The following is a 17,446-nucleotide window of genomic DNA, read 5'->3' as shown; positions in this document are numbered from 1 at the left end:
GCTGTCGGTATTTGGGCAGGCCACATATTATGCGCCGGTGTTATTGCGCCCAGTGCCCCAATGACTACTGGGATTACGGTTGTTCTTACATTCCAGCATTTTTCAATTTCTTCTCCAAGAGGGAGATATTTCTCTACCTTTTCTTTTGCTTTGCTGGCTATATTGTAGTCATTGGGTTCTGCTATATCTATTATAGTAGCCCTCTTGTTCTTCTTGTCTACCGCCACTAAATCTGGTTGGTTTGCTAGGACATGCTTGTCAGTTTGGATGTACAAGTCCCAGAGGATCTGAGCCCGGTCATTTTCATTGACCTCACCAGGAGCTTCCCACCAGTGTTGTGGTTTATTAAGGCCATACTCATCACATAGACTTCTATACACAACACCTGCGACATGATTATGCCGCTCAGTGTACGCGTTCCCTGCTAGCTGCTTGCATCCACTGATGATGTGTTGGATGGTCTCAGGTGCATTTTTGCACAGTCTGCATCTAGGATCGTCTCTAGTGTGATAGATTTTCGTTTGGAGTTGCCTTGTTGGGAACACTTGCTCCTGGGCTGCCATGATTAGCGACTCTGTATTGGCCGTTAGGTTTCCTTTGTTCAGCCACATATATTTCTGGTGAAGATAGCCAACTTTAGATATTTGTTGGTGGTAAGCACCATGAAGAGGTTTCGTGTGCCAGTCAATTTCCTCATCACCAGGGCGTAGGTCCGTTGTATTAGCAGCCGATTGAAATTCAGCTAGCAACTTATCTGAGATGGCCATGGAGGCTGCATATGCTTTGATGCTTTGCTCCTCCTCTTTCACTGTCTGCTGTACACTTTTGAGTCCCCTACCGCCATCTTTCCTATCAAGATACAATCTAGTAGTATCAGATATTGAGTGGAGTGCTCCATGCGTGGTCAGCAGTTTACGAGTTGCTATATCTGTTTCCTTGATGGCTTCCTCAGTCCACTTTATTATGCCTGCTGGATATCTTATTACTGGCAGTGCGTAGGTATTTATTGCCATGAGTTGGTTCTTGGCATTGAGCTGGCTCCGTAAGACCTGCCGAAGGCGTTTCTTGTATTCGGTAATGGCTTTGTGATGTACCTCGGCTTCGTGGTTGATGTTGCTTTGCATAATCCCCAAGTACTTATACCCTTCTTCTATATCTTTGATGGTACCATTTGGCATTCTTAGGCCATCTGTGAGCATAGAATGGCCTTTCTTAAGAATTAGCCTTCCACATTTCTCAATACCGAAAGTCATTCCGATGTCCCTGCTGTATACCTGAGTGAGGTGTATTAGCGAATCAATGTCCCTTTCTTTGTTAGCGAACAGCTTGATGTCATCCATGTAGAAGAGGTGGTTTATCTTGGTGCCACTCTTAAACTGGTACCCATGTTGAGTCTCCTCCAGCATATTGCTAAGAGGGTTTAGGCATATGCAGAAGGGCAGCGGTGATAAGGCGTCACCTTGATAGATGCCTCACTTAATTTGTATACTCGCCAGCTTTTTGCCATTAGCCTCCAGTTCTGTCTTCCATTTGGTCATTGACATTTTGATGAATGCCACAAGAGCAGGGTGAACATTGTACATACTGAGGCACTCAACTATCCAACTATGGCAAATTGAGTCATAGGCCTTTTTGTAGTCAATCCAAGCCATGGCAAGATTGGTTTGCCTTCTCCTGCTGTCTTGACAGACCGTCCGATCCACCAGTAACTGATGTTTAGCTCCTCGGGTGTTGCGCCCAATTCCTTTCTGAGCACTGGTCATATAGTGATTCATGTGCTCTTCCAGTTTGTCTGCAACTGTTCCTGAGAGCAGTTTCCAATTGGTGGGCAAGCACGTTATTGGTCGATAGTTTTTAGGAATCGGCCCCTGCTTTGGATCTTTTATCAGAAGTACAGTTCGTCTTTTGGTCAGCCATCCTGGATGGTCACCTTGTTCTATTAGGCATTCCATCTGCTTAGCCATTCTAGTGTGAAGTGATGTCAATTTCTTTAACCAGAAGGCTTGAATCATGTCATGGCCAGGTGCTGCCCAGTTCTTCATACGCTGCACTCTGCACTTGATGTCCTCTTTGCTGATGGTGAGTCTTTGCTGGGCCAGTGTGTTGATGGCTCTCTTTAAGCCTCTTCAGCCAATTTGCAGTGGTGTTATGAGTAGTCTCTTTCTCCCAGGTGTCCCTCCAAAACTTTGAAGTGCTAGATCAGGGAGGCTCAGACATTGGCCTCTGCAGTTCACCTTTGAACTGGGAATACACTCTAGATGGATTATTGATGAACAGTTTGTTCATTCTCTTGTTATCCCGCTCTTAGGTGTACCGCTTCAGTCGTGCCGAGAGTGCTATTAGCTACTATATATATATATATATATATATATATGCAAACTGAGCTGATCATCCATCAATATAGTAAAGCAGACATGACAAAAGCATTTAATGTCTATGCCGAATGGGATTCGGATATCCAGAATGCTATTAAACAAAAACATTCTATCGATGAAGTGTACAACATTTTTGTTCAGTCCCTATTTCACCTTCGGGACAACTGTACACCAAAAAATCAGAAATTAGGGCCCTTATGGATGACTAAGTCTCTAAAAAAATCATTACAACTTCAGAAAAAACTCTACAATGAAATAAAAAGGTGTCCATCAGCATATAATAACAATAGGTACAAGTGCATTCGCAAGAAAAACAAATTACTTGTTAGAAAAGCGAAAAAGAGCTATCTCAATAAAAAATTATACAAGCCACTTTTAAATGGCAATTCTAAAGCATTCTACAGTTACCTTCGCCAACGCAATAGTAACAGTTCAAATGTTATTCCTACCTTGAAGTATAATAGTCACACTATATCCACACCGAAAGCTAAAGCTGATTCTTTCAATCCTTTTTCTGAATCAGTTTTTACAGTTGATCATGTAACTCAATGTCATAGCTTCAATACTGAAAGGATCTCTGATAAAACATTAATTGACATTGATAGCTTAGGAGTCCTACAGTTGCTCAATAACTTGGACACCACCAAGTCCTGTGGACCTGACAATGTGACAGGCATCATGCTAAAAACATTTGCTTCGGCGGTGTATAATAGCCTTTCTTCAATCTTTGCATACTCTCTGGCAATAGCAAAACTACCTTCGATTTGGAAAATTGGTAGAGTCCAACCTATACATAAAAATTGAAACAAACAAATACCAAACAATTATAGACCTATTTCCCTCACTAGCATATTGTGCAAGCTTTTAGAACACATAGTTTCCTCATATTTGCATAAGATTTTTAAGGAGGGTAACATTTTTGTAGACAGTCAACATGGTTTTCGACCTCATAGGTCTTGCGAGACTCAATTAGCTCATACTGTTGTTGGACACCTTTCACACCTATATGATCAAAAACAAACAACTGATGTTATAATATTAGACTTTTCTAAAGCATTTGACGCTGTTAATCATCGAAAACTCATCTTTAAACTATCAGATATTGGTATTAACAACGTCTCCCTTTCCTGGATATCTGACTTTCTTAGCGATCGACATCAATTTGTTGAAATCGAGGGTCAGAGGTCTAACACAAAACTAGTCAGTTCAGGTGTGCCACAGGGCTCAGTTTTGGGCCCTTTGCTTTTTCTGATATATATCAATGATTTACCATCTTGTCTTCAATCACAGTGTCATCCTTTTGCCGATGATGCAATACTGTATAACACGAGTGACAAGTTAACGCTTTTAAAACAAGACCTTCCTGCATTAGAGGCTTGGGCTTCTAAGTGACAAATGAAATTTAATGTTGACAAGTGCACATTCTTACAAACTGGTAAAAACATTAATAGCCACCCTGGATATACTTTCTGTGGACAAAATCTAAATAAAGTGTCTTCTTTTCCTTATCAACTACTACCTACAACTACAAGCAGATCTAAAATGGAATGAACACATAGACAAAATAACAACTAAGTCTACACAGAAGTTGGCAATGATCAGAAGGGTGCTAAAATCTGCAGATACACCTACAAAAAGATTGCCTATTTTTCTTTAGTACGGCCAACACTAGAATATGCGTCACAAATCTGGGATCCCTATCAAAATAAACATGTCAAACAGCTTGAAAAGTTGCAAAATAAAGCACTACGATTTATTTTTAACATTAAGGGCCAGATAAGTTTTACAAAATTACGAGAAGATACAAGTGTTGAGTCCTTACAGGAGAGAAGAAGAGAGGGTAGGCATAAACAGTTTGTAAGATGTGCTGCCGAGGGCATAGCACCACCATTCAAATGCGAAAACATAGGATACAATATCCGCCAAAAATCAAACACCTATACTCCATATATAAGAACTAATGTATTCTATCAGTCCTTTTGGTCCTGTACACTAAGAGAGTTAAGATCCTGATAAGATGAGAAAAATATAATATAATTTAAAAAAAAATTTTTTTTGAAACCACTTATTAGTGTAAACACACCGTGTTCCCACGCCCCTTACGCACCTGCTGTGCGGTCTAAGTGGGAAAATATAATAATAATTGTCACAGGTTTTGTAATAATATAAGGGTTTTTGCAGACACCTGTATTATGCCTTATTGGAATCCCATTATCCCTATTGTATAGCTTTGAATGTGTTTTTTATTAGTGTCATTTTTGTGGGCTATTATTACATCCACATTGCTGCAATGTTTATATACCTGCTTACAATGGACCATTTGCGGCAGATAATAATGTTTGTACAACGGCTATTTCTGCATGATAAATTCTTGTATCTTGGTACTCAAGCAGTTATTGTTAGTCAGTCAAGCCTTACAGACAAATATATGCATACGAACCTGCAACATGGCGTCGTAGGCAGGATTTAACAAAGAAAATAGACTTCACAGAAACTTCACAAACAAAATGAGTTCATTGAAACCACCAGCGGAGCTAGATTTCAGCAGCTCTCAAAAGGCTTGGCCGGACTGGAGGAAGCGTTTCGAAAGATACAGAAGCGCTTCAGGGCTATGCGAGAGATCAGCACAGAGACAAGTTGACACGCTGATATTTGCCATGGGAGAAGAGGCTGAAGCTATAGCAGATCAAATCCAGATTAGACCACCTAGAGAAGCAGACGAAGCAGCAGGAATTGAAGCCGAAAATGCAGAAGAAACATTATACCTCAGAACTTTAGAAGGGTTCGATAATTACTTCAATCCTAGAAGCAACCACTTGCACTACGCTGTTCTCTTTGGGTCACGTCTTCAACTTGCCGGAGAAACCAACGAACAGTTTATTAGAAACTTACATGAGCTAGCCTCTAAGTGCAGCTGGAATGACGACCAGAGAAATGACATGATGCGCACTCGCTTACTTGCCGGAATGAGAGACAAAGCACTAGCCCGAGATTTACAGATCAATCCCGACGTTACACTAGAGGAAATCAAGCAACAACTTCGCACTAAGGAAATAATTCTGGAGAACCAAAAAGCGGAAATAGATGGCGACAAAGCTGTACTAACTACCCACGTTCGCTTTCACAAAAGAACATCACATCATTCACATGCCAAAACGCAATCTCACCCAACGACATCAGGAAGAAACTCGACGACTATAAACAGACACAGTAACAATCCTCAATATATTCATGGATGTAAATACTGCGGATCATCTCACGACCGAGGAAGATGCCCTGCATATGGCAAAGAATGTATGAACTGTAAACGCCGGGGACATTTTGCCAAGGTATGCAAATCTAAACAGCAGGGCTCCATCGCATCATCTCACAAGAAACGTGTAAACGAACTTTCGGTAGCTTCCAAAGAAAGCCTGTGCGACGGAGACGTAAGTGAAACTTTCTACGTGCATGCTGTAGATAGTCCTACTAACCATGCTAGACCAGTAAGTACTAATCAGTCAGACAATAAGTGGCTAATTAATGTGAAGGTTCATGGCAAGCCTATTGATGTTCAGGTTGACACAGGTGCCCAAGTTAGTGTGATGCCCAAACAAATGTTTTTAGAGTTAGGCTTGACACGGGTTGTTAGAACTGGAGCTACATTAGTGGGTTTCTCGGGGCGGGCTATACCAGTTGTTGGCAAGGCTGAGTTGAGTGTTGAAATTCCTGAAAATGTTTTAAGCACAGAAACAACATTCTATATCACTGAGACTAGGGACACAACTCTGCTAGGGTTACCTGCTGTCAGAGCACTTGGACTAATACCTAGCATAGCAAAAATTGCGCAAGCTTCCAAGCTTGATGCCATTGCTATTTCTGACATGGTATCAGAGTTTCCTGCAGTTTTTGAAGGTTTGGGATGTTTTGAGAAACCAGCAAAATTAGAGTTGAAACAAACGGCAGAACCAAAAGCAGTGCCCCCTCGACAAGTGCCTCACCACATGCGACAGAAATAAAAAACAGAGCTAACAAAACTTGAGAATTCTGGTGTCATAGTTCGTGATCACGAGCCCTCACAGTGGCTGACACCATTGGTAATAGTGAATAAACCGAATGGTAACATCAGAATATGCTTAGACCCACAGTATTTGAATAGCCAATTAATTAGAACTCAATGTTCAATTCCCACCAACACGGAAATATTTGCCAGGATCTCAGGGTCCAAGTACTTTAGCACTTTAGACGCTAAGCAGGGGTTCCATCAGATACAACTAGATCATGATTCCTCAAAATTGACTAGCTTTGTCACTCCATTTGGCAAGTATAGATATGTAAGGCTACCCATGGGTGTAAGCAATGCACCTGAGTTATTCCATCAGCGCATGGCAGATGCATTGTCGGGTCTTGAAGGGGTGGAAATTTACATTGATGACATTCTTGTACATGCTGCAACAGTAGATGAGCACAACGTAAGGCTTAGGAAAGTGCTAGAGAGATGTATGCGGCTAGGCATTACATTGAATGCAGAAAAATGTGTCTTGTTGAAACAGTCTATTCAATATTTGGGCCACAATCTAACTGCTGAGGGGGTGCGAGCATGTAAGTCAAAAGTCGAAGCAGTAAAAAACATGACTGTGCCAGAAGATAAGAAAGCAGTGCAAAGGTTTTTGGGATTTGTTGGCTACTTGTCAAAATTCATTCCAAACTTGTCCGAACACACACACCCCTTGAGAGAGATCAGCAAGAAACATGCACAATTCATTTGGGAATCCCCACAATTGAAATCATTCAACCAAATCAAAGAGCTCATAAGTGCAGCACCAACACTGGCATTTTATGATGAGTCTAAGCCCATAGTATTGTCAGCAGACAGTTCTTCTCATAGCCTAGGTGCCGTTCTAATGCAGGACGGGAGGCCAATAGAGTTTGCAGCTAAGCCTTTGACTGATTGTCAGCAGCGTTACAGCCAAATTGAAAAAGAGCTTTTGGCTATTGTTTTTGCTTGCAGCAGGTTCAAATATTATTGTTGGGGACGTGAAAAAGTAGTGGTAGAGACTGACCATCTTCCACTCATTGGATTGCTGAAGAAAGATATCAATGGCTTGTCTCCCAGACTTGCTGCTATGCGCCTACAGTTGTTATCGTATCCACTTACTGTCGAGTTAAAGTACAAGCCAGGGGCAGAAATGGTGTTGGCAGATACTCTGTCTAGAGCTTGCCGTGAGGGCACTGACCTCCATGATGACCTACAGGTTGATCCATTATTGTCTGTTTGTGAAGTAGTAATTAGATCAGCTGATGTGATGAGCAAGTATCAACGCGCTACAAGTAGTGACAAGGAATTAGCAGTGGTTAAGCGCTACGTAGAAAATGGATGGCCTACATGCAAGAAAAGTTGCGCTGCAATGGCAATGCCTTACTGGAACTTGAGACACAACTTGTCTACTCTTGATGGTGTGGTTTTCTATGGTTCAAGGTTGATCATACCTGTTGCATTGCGCGACGAGGTTGTGGAGTCATTGCACACAGCTCACCAGGGTACAACAAAAACAGTGCAGCGGGCTTCACAATCAGTGTTTTGGCCTGGTTTGAGACGTAGGATAGAAGAGAAATGCATGTCATACGAACCATGTCGCCAGGCTGAGAGGAATGAGAGAAAAGAGCCTTTGATACCATTCTCAGTGCCAGACTATCCATTCGAGGCAATAGGTATTGACATATTCCACTTGAATGGAGCAGACTATCTGCTAGCTGTTGACTATCTGAGTAAGTGGCCAATAATAAAGCAATTAGCTAGAAACATGTCAAGCAAAACTGTTATCTTGGCACTGCAACAAATATTTAGTGATTTTGGCACACCTGCACAAATTGTTTCAGACAATGGGCCACAGTTCAGTTCTAGGGCATTTTCAGAATTCTGCAAGGGAAATAGCATTGAGCACAAATCCAGTTCACCTCTCCATTCTTCAGGAAATGGGCAAGTGGAGAGAGTAGTAGGCACAGTGAAAGCTATGATGACTAAATGTCAGGCTGAGGGCAAGAGTTGGTATCCAGGCTTAACTGCACTTAGAAATACTCCTATCAGTGAGGAGTTGCCCTCTCCAGCTGTGTTGTTGCAAGGCCGTAAGCTGCGCGAAAGAATGCCAGAATCTGTTGATAGTTACAAGGTTATAGGCTATGACTTGGTTAATGTGCGCAAAAAGTTGGCAGCTCGGCAGTGTCAGTCAAAATACCACCATGATAGGCACAGTGGACCAAGCAAAACAACCATCAAACTAGGCCAGCAGGTTTACTTCAAAACTGTTCAAGGCAAATGGATCCCAGGGGTAGTTGTAGACGTGGTAGGTGAGAGATCATACGCAATTGAGGTAGAGGGTGGACAGATATTTCGTAGGAACAGGAAGGATATCAGGTTAGGTAGTGTTGAACATCCAACTAAAATATTTAGCAAGTCGCTGCCCAGTGCTGTGCCAGCAGCTGGAACTAAGGTACATGCACACACAACTCCTAGTTCTGTGCCAAATCAGAATGTTAACATTCAAACTCATGCTTTGCCAGCAGCCCCCTGCACTTTGGAGCCTTCTGGGGTGGTGACAGTGCAACAATCTAGGTCAGGTCGTACTCTACGGAAACCTGGAAAATTTAAAGACTATATTTTGTATTAAAATGGGCTGCCTGCTTGTCGTATGAACCTCTAAATAGCTTGCTATATGTGTATTAGTAATCACGCATATTATAACCATTGCTTCACTGCTTGAATTTATGGGAAAGGAGGTGTCACAGGTTTTGTAATAATATAAGGGTTTTTGCAGACACCTGTATTATGCCTTATTGGAATCCCATTATCCCTATTGTATAGCTTTGAATGTGTTTTTTATTAGTGTCATTTTTGTGGGCTATTATTACATCCACATTGCTGCAATGTTTATATACCTGCTTACAATGGACCATTTGCGGCAGATAATAATGTTTGTACAACGGCTATTTCTGCATGATAAATTCTTGTATCTTGGTACTCAAGCAGTTATTGTTAGTCAGTCAAGCCTTACAGACAAATATATGCATACGAACCTGCAACAATAATAACGACCTTATTACCCTCTTTTAGAAATCATATTATTGTAGCCATTATCAATTTCACTCTCAAATATATTATACCACATTATATTAGCTTTAATTTTTAACTATGAGGTCAACAAAACACTCTTTTCTCATGAAAACCTCAATAAATAATATTCACAACAACTATCAAATATGCACTCGATGCATACGTCGCTTGCAAACGCACGGTGTAGCCAAGTCGCCTAAGTTACAGAATTATTTCGGCAGTTTTTCTATGACCTAGATTCATTTTTGCCCCAATAGTGAATGGAGGTTTTAGTCTACAGTTGAAGGCCGAAGCACACGTTCCACGAGTTGAAGAATATCGCTAGAACTTTATGTGTGCGCCACAATCAATTTTACCAGTGCATCTAGGTAATGCGTTGTTGGCGCTATTTACAGCCATTTACATGTAAATAAATGTTGGTGCAATGTGAAAGTTTGCTGCAACGGTGGACTTAATGACTCATCTCTCCACATTTTTTCTTGGCAGACAATAAGAAAACCATAGCTGATTACTTAACTTTTAGCAAGCTTGCGTTACTGATCGTATTGGTAATCATAACACGTACAAAAATCTCATCGAATTTTGCAATCGTGCGTTACTGTAGTATGCTTGGTACCTAATATCGCACTAATTCAGCTGTATCATAGTTAAAACGCTAAAAGTTAGAGTCGGTCGCAAATAGCATAGCAAGAGCTGTGATCATGCTAGGATTGTCATCAGCGTGGGATTGCCATTTCTCTCTTCTTGTCAGTTTTCAATGTTCCCCACGCTGACAGGGCAATGCTCCCAACACTCACACATTTTTAGCTTAGCAGTTTTCACGCTCACATGGCAATGCTTGCAACTCTGACATTCTTAGCTTAGCAGTTTTCTGTACTATACCTGGTGGTGCGTTGCAGTATAGCTGATTGTAGCCGGAGCGACGGTCAAGGCACGTCCTTCTCGGTCGCTAGCAGATCAGAGAGAGCGAGCTGGAGCGTCTTGAATCGTCCCCACTGCGTCACACTTCCGGGACTACCACACCTCCCTCTTAAGCTCTTTTCCAATCCAGTGTTAGTGAAGGTGCAACCACACCTAAAACCGACAATCCAAACACGGGTGCAGTATCACGAGTTGAGTAGTGCATGGAGTTACATTCCTGGTTTTTTTTTATTTCTTCATTTATGAACTGTCACTCACAGGAAACTGAAGCAAAAACGAAAGGTCTTTCCTGGTACACTTAACTAATTAGCTGTCCTATCAGCAATATGATTAAAATTTAATGGAGACCCCTCCATTTAGCATTATTCAGCATCACGACTTCCCTAAGCTCCCTCACCCACTGCCTCACAATTTCTCGGGTTGGGTGAAGGCCATCCTTCAAAAACCTAAGCCGAAGGCGATAATAACCTCTATTTCTCATGCTAAAAAAAACCACACACAAAAGTTATATATTCAGTCTCCCAAGTGCCCTACTTACCCGGCAACTTCTGGTTGTCACCCTCCTGGTTACTGTTGGTGAGGCACGACGGTCACAGGGTTGAACCTCAAATCTTCGTTGACTTTCTTCTGACCATCTCTCCGTTGTACCACTGTCATGACCCGTTAATGGCTCCGGTTCAGCAATTGTCGGCATCTGTCTAGAGTCGGGTACCGCTGGTACCTCTACATCCACCCCTGTGCTGAACTCAGCTTGAACCGCTGGTGCAACCACACCTGACTCTGACTGTTGACTTGAGTTTTCACCACGAGGTGCTACCACACATGGAACCGATGCTTCTGAATCCCTACAAGGTCTGGTTAAGTGCCGATTTCGCCTCCACAGCCTTTGTGATTGTCCTATGGCTACAACCTCACGCCCCTGTGCCGCCACAACTCTTGCCCTCACTGGCTCTTTACCTGGGTCTTGTATGGCTACATCTTGTCCAATCGGGACTGATTCTTGTGCCTTAGTCCTGTACCTTCGATTATACTGATACATTTGGTAGTTCCGTTGCAACTTCTCTGTCTCCAGTAGCCTCACATAGTCGATCTTGCGGCCATTCAAAAATCCCATCGAATTTAGCCCTCTTCCGAACAACAGTTGTGCAGGGGAGTAGCCATTGGCTAATGGTGTGTCTCGATATGAACAGAGTGCCGCATCAAGACTGACATTCTTGTTCATCAGAGCTTTTACAGTTTGTACCGCCCGCTCAGCCTCACCGTTACTTTGAGGGTACCTAGGTGAACTTGTGACATGCTGTATGTCCCACTTTCTCATGAACTTTTTGAAACTCTCAGAACTAAACTGTGGACCGTTGTCACTCATAACTGAATTTGGTACTTGAATCAGACAGAACAACTTTTGGAGAATTTTAACGGTGACTTCTGACGAGGTTGAGTCAACCAATTCATGCACTGTGATAAATCTGCTGAAGTAGTCCACTACTACCAAGTATGACCGAGACTTTTTCTCCATTATGTCTACAGCCAACCTCCACCATGATCTCTCAGGCAGTTCTGCGCAGATCAGCGGTTCTCTGGGCCGTCTACGGAATTTGTCACACTCAGGACACGTTTTAACTAGTTCCCGGATCTCAGTGGTCATTTCTGGCCAACAGACTAGTTCCACAGCCCAACGTATACACTTCGTTTCCCCCTGATGGCCCTTGTGCACTGAGGCTAGTACTGACTGTCTTTCCAGCTCCGGGATGAACACCCTGCTGTTGTAAAACACAATCCCCTGTACTACTGAGAGGAAATCCTTGAAAGTGTAAAAACTGTGCTCAGTCGGGTCTACATCCTTGTATTGCGGCCAGCCTTCTGCAATGTATTTCAACAATCTCATCCCCGCAGCATCCTCCAGAAGAGATGCCTTGATCCTTTCAAGTCGATTAGGAGATATAGCCAGTGAGTCAACCAACTCACACACAACAAGACATTCAACCAAATCTGCGTCCCCCTCAACTTCAGCTACACTCAATGGAGACCTAGACAGCGCATCTGCCAAAACTAGTTTTGCCCCTGGTGTATACATAATTTTGTAGCTGTAAGCCATCATTCGGAGTCTAAACCTCTGAACACGTAATGGCAGCTTGGATAGTTCCTTGTCTCCGAGGATTGATATGAGAGGCTTGTGATCTGTTTCTATCTCAGACTCACAACCCGCCAAATAGTAATGGAACTTCTCACATCCCCAACAGATTGCGAGTGCTTCCTTCTCTATTTGAGCATATCTTTGCTCTGCTGCAGTGAGACTGCGCGATGCATATGCCACCGGTCGCCACTCCCCATTGACTAGCTGCAGGACAGCGGCTCCAAGCCCATATGAAGAAGCATCTGTACTCAGTCTTGTTGGTGCCTCCAAACAGAAAGGTGTTAACGTGGGTGCCTTGGAGATCGTCTGTCTCAACTGATCGAACTCATTAGCTTGCGCACTTTCCCAGACCCATTCCTTGTCTTTCTGTAGCAATTGTCATAGATTGCGCGTTCCTCGAGACAATGTAGGAAAAAATTTTCCGAGATAATTCAGGACTCCGAAAAACCGCCTTAACTCTTTCTTGTTGGTAGGTGCCTTAAAACTTCGCACTGCTTCAGTTTTCTCCGGGTCTGCTTTAATACCCTCTTTAGAAACAACATGACCCAGAAAGACCACCTCTGGTGTGTTAAATTGGCATTTGTCACTGTTTAAGGTGATTCCAGCTAATTTCAGCTTCTGCAGGACGGCTTCTACTCTTTTGTCATGCTCTTGTTGGCTAGCACCATAAACCAGAATATCATCCATTTGACAGATTACGCCTTCGCTGTCCACTAATGCTTTCTGCATTTCCCGCTGGAGGATCTCTGGTGCAGAACTAATCCCAAACGGTAAACATTTCCATTTGTATCTGCCGAATGGTGTTATAAAGGTGGTAAGCTTTTGACTCTCTGGGCTGAGCTTCATTTGCCAGTTTGCATCCAACTTTGAAAGTTTTACTGCTGACCCAAGCTCACTCAGCGTCTCCTCTGTTTTGGGTAATGGGTGAAGCTCCCTTTTTACTGCCTCATTCAATCAGGTGAAATCGATGCATACCCTGATCTTTCCGTTTTTTTTTGGCACAACAATACACGGTGCACACCAATCTGTCGGCTCCTCTATACGCTGTATTACCCCGAGTTTCTCCATTCGCAGCAACTCTTGCTTGAGAGGTTTTCTCCTTGCAGCTGCCACTCTTCGGGGAACTGTTTGGGCAAAGGGCTTGACATCATCTTTAAGTGTGACCACAACTTCATTTTGCATTGCGCCTAGTCCTGTGAAGACCTCCGGAAATTTCTCAACCCAGGACCTGTCTTCCTGTATTTCATGCAGAAACTTTATCAGCCCTAGTTTAGAGATAGCTGGCTTCCCCAACAATGGTGCAACCAACCCCTCAACTATATAGATTGTCTCCATCACCTGCTTATCTCGTAGGTGAAGCTCGGCAGTTGTTTTTCCAGCTATGCTTAACTTGTAGTTGCCTGCTCCCCTCAAAGTTTTGGACGACTCCTCCATTTCTGGGAACATACTAGACAATGAACTTGGGACTGCGGTCACTGCTGCTCCAGTATCTACTTTAAATCTAATCGGCTGTTTGTTGACTAATATCTCAATAAACCATGCCTTATTAGTTTCTGTCATGGGGCTCGCGTTTATCACCCCTAGTCAATCTGATTCTGATCCGAGATATAAGCCATCTACATCAATGTCTTCAACTTCATGAGCTGCTCTTTGCTTTCCCTGCTTACCTCTGCATGCCTGTGAATTGGCCCAATGTCCCTTCTGTCTGCATACTCTACAAACTGATTTATGTGCAGGGCAGAACTCTGCCTTGTGGTTTCCTCAGGGGCAGTAAAAACATTTTGCAGTTTCACTTTGATGCTTTCTTTGCTGTTGTTGTTGACCCCTAGGCTGATATTCAGACTTACCTTTGCCTATCATATCTAGGTTGACCTCAGTCTGTCTACTCATCTTAGCTGATTGCTCATGATGACTGACATACTGTTTAGCTTTGCTGATACATTTTTGCAGGTCATTATTTTCAAGGTCGATCAAGTATTCTCTCAAACGGTTGTCACTGACACCCACTATGATGCGGTCACGAATTATTTCTTCCCGCATGGTGCCGTATTCACATACATCAGCTTGAGATTGAATCATAATAATAAATTTGTGTATTGATAAGTCTCCTTGAACCAGACTGTTAAACTTGACCCGTTCATATATGTTTTTTACAGGTTCGAAATGTGCATCAAAGTAACGTAACACATTCGTCAAGGTCCTCCTCTGTGCCTCTTGTTCCTCATTAAACACAAACTGATCATAAATAGGAACGCTCTCCGGACCCATCAACAACAATACATTGGCAATTTTCTCATCTTCGTCCATTGTACTGAATTTCTTTGCAATCATGTAAATTGACAGTTGTCCCTTGAAAACCTTCCAACTTGCTGCTAAATTTCCATCAGCCCATCTCAATCTCTGCACAAACCGGTCATCCTTAGAGTGATTGTCTTCGGCCATTATTGTGGATCTTCAACGCTCACCAGTGACCAGGGAGTTCAACCAAACTCAACCTAACAGATGAACACTGACGTACCACAGAGAAAATGCAGATCACCAATGGATTATAAGTATTAGAACAATCAAACTTGTTGCAATTACAACAATGTATTTTTTTGCCAGTTACTCAACCCAGCGCTGCGTAAATAAACAATGCGCTCTCTGAATTGAGAAAGGACCACACTAGCTAGTGTATATTATTGTTTAATCCTTAACCTAAATGCTAATACTATTGTTCGAAAACACAGGTTCAACCAAACCTCGGCTGCCTCGTTTTTTTTTACACGCGTAAGTATTGAAGTCCGCTATCTGACACCATGTACTATACCTGGTAGTGCGTTGCAGTATAGCTGATTGTAGCCGGAGCGTCGGTCAAGGCACGTCCTTCTCGGTCGCTAGCAGATCAGAGAGAGTGAGCTGGAGCGTCTTGAATCGTCCCCCGCTGCGTCACACTTCCGGGACTACCACATTTTCCACATTTCTATTTCAACATTACATTTCTTGTGATGATAATCCTAGCATGAATGCAGCTCTTGCTACTCTGTTTGCGACAGACTCTAATTTTCAACGTTTCCAACTTTGACACATACCAGCCCTCAGGTAAAACCAGACCACGGCTTGAACATAGCAACTCTGTCTGGACCATTTACTATAAGAGGTCCTTGCCCTCTTTGTCTCTCCCATATCTGTTTCTTCTGATTTTCTTCTTCAAGAATCGAATATTTTATCTGTCACATCTGCACTGACGAGGGTGTAACCAGACGTTATGTATATCGCTGTGGTCACATCGACTGCTCTCGCTGTCATGAAGCTTTATTTATGGAGGCTATTTGTGTTGTTACGGTGATATCAGCTGTCTCAAATGTTGGGCAACCATCCCTATAGCCATTGCTGAGGAGCACATCCTCTCTTTGCTGGCTGTTTTGTACCTGGTACAACTCTTCGGTTTTCTTGAGGTGAGATATCATTACTTATTTCAATTCTACATATTGTGTGTCTAGACATTCATGTCTTGTAGTGCTTTCTCTGATGCTTTGGCGAGTCTGTGCTTGTTGTATAAATCGATGTACTTACATGTACTGATGTCAAGATGAACAAGAGCCTTTGTCTTTCGTTACATTTCCTTATATCCTCCCCCATACTGCCTTACACTAGCTAATCTACTAGCTTTACCCACTAGCTTTATCCAGCTTTATGTACTCACCGTAATTAACAAGACCACCCGTACTGTCTTGAGCTCAGACACCAATATAGCCTGAGCCTAGCAAATCCCATAATACAACATGCCCTTTCTTTTTTTCTTTTTGTTTTGGGCCACTCCATCACTACCAACATGCAGACGTAGTAACTTACCTTACTTGTGTTGCTCGTTACCTGACTTCGTTAGGGCAGTCTCCATAGGCTATGCCTCTGGCTTGTCTGACCCTGTGCCACCGTCTAAAGTACTCTTCTCGCTACTGCCAGCTCCATTGCCAGTCTGTACTGGCTTTTCCGTAACCCTGACCTCCGCCGCTACCAATACTTTTACCGTGACCACTGTCACTACCAACACCACCAACATCTCCAACACTACTTCCACCAACCCTGACTAGCCCGGAGTTTTTTGGTTGGGTCAGTAATGACTCATCAACCTCATCTCCGTCTCTTCCGTCTTTACCTCGCTCTCCCCAGTAAGAGGCAGGCTCGACAGGCTTCCTGTGGGAGGTCTCCACCTGGGCCGTAACCGGCTGCACAGGGGATGGCACCACAGAGCTGGGAGTTGGCATAGGCCTAGACCTATCTAGCTCGACCTCACCTGCAACCAGTGCAGGTATGCTACCAGCAATTCTCTTCTGAACCTCGGGTAACTCCTGCACCACTACCCTGAATGCCTTGACATTTTCCAACTCCATGACTGCTGTCTCTCGTTTGGCTTTCAGTTTAGCCAATTTCTCCTTCGACTTCCTCCGCACCTCCATTTCCTCTCTTTCAATCTCTGCTACCTTTTTCTCATGACCTTCTCTGTCTAACATTCCATTGCTGATACCTCGGCTAAAAAATAGCAAACCTTTTCCATTACAGACACTGGTTCAGCTTCTTTCTCAGCACCTTCCCTTACCTCTTCGTGACTGTGTTCTCTATCATACCCCATAGACACTTGCACATCTCTTATGCCTTGGGCTGTCCCCCGTTGACTACCAATTTCTACGTATTCGCTACTCTTCACTCCCTTGGTTTTACAAGTCCACCAATCTTGACCTGTGCGACCTTTCTTAACTTCGCTCTCCCTGTCGGACTTATTTATCAGGTTTTCCAACTCGACATCTGACACATAACTTGACCCAGCAATAATGGTTCTCGACGAAAACGGTTTAACTGCCTTAATACTTTTACACTCCTTAACAGGCTCAAACTTATTTTCGCATAACGCGTTTACAACAGCAAATAATTTAAGCTGCTTCAACT

General features: G+C 43.0%; 2 protein-coding genes across 3 annotated transcripts in view; both read left to right on the top strand.

Moving 5' to 3' along the window:
- The first annotated feature begins 4,882 nt into the window (after positions 1–4,882).
- On the top strand, positions 4,883–6,373 carry LOC137397990 (uncharacterized). The gene has a single exon (XM_068084091.1). It carries the CDS (start codon positions 4,883–4,885, stop codon positions 6,371–6,373), a length of 1,491 nt encoding a protein of 496 aa, XP_067940192.1.
- A 3,390-nt stretch (positions 6,374–9,763) lies between these two features.
- The window catches only part of LOC137398523 (GDP-fucose protein O-fucosyltransferase 1-like), a 47,277-nt gene continuing 39,594 nt past the window's right edge, over positions 9,764–17,446 (top strand). The window contains exon 1 of one of the 2 annotated variants that reach the window (XM_068084641.1): positions 9,764–9,833. The gene's annotated coding sequence lies outside the window, so the exon portion shown is untranslated. Of the gene's footprint in view, positions 9,834–15,844; positions 15,958–17,446 lie in introns of those variants that run through there. The other variant, XM_068084642.1, reaches the window with a different exon arrangement.

Source organism: Watersipora subatra, chromosome 6 (genome assembly GCF_963576615.1).
Source record: "Watersipora subatra chromosome 6, tzWatSuba1.1, whole genome shotgun sequence".
Taxonomy (NCBI): Eukaryota; Metazoa; Bryozoa; class Gymnolaemata; order Cheilostomatida; family Watersiporidae; genus Watersipora; species Watersipora subatra.
The sequence above is the reverse complement of the archived record's forward strand: the minus strand, read 5'-3'. Positions and strand labels throughout refer to the sequence as shown.

Excerpts from the sequence above, each read along its gene's own strand:
- LOC137397990 (XM_068084091.1), top strand. The coding sequence starts at position 4,883 with ATGAGTTCATTGAAACCACCAGCGGAGCTAGATTTCAGCAGCTCTCAA.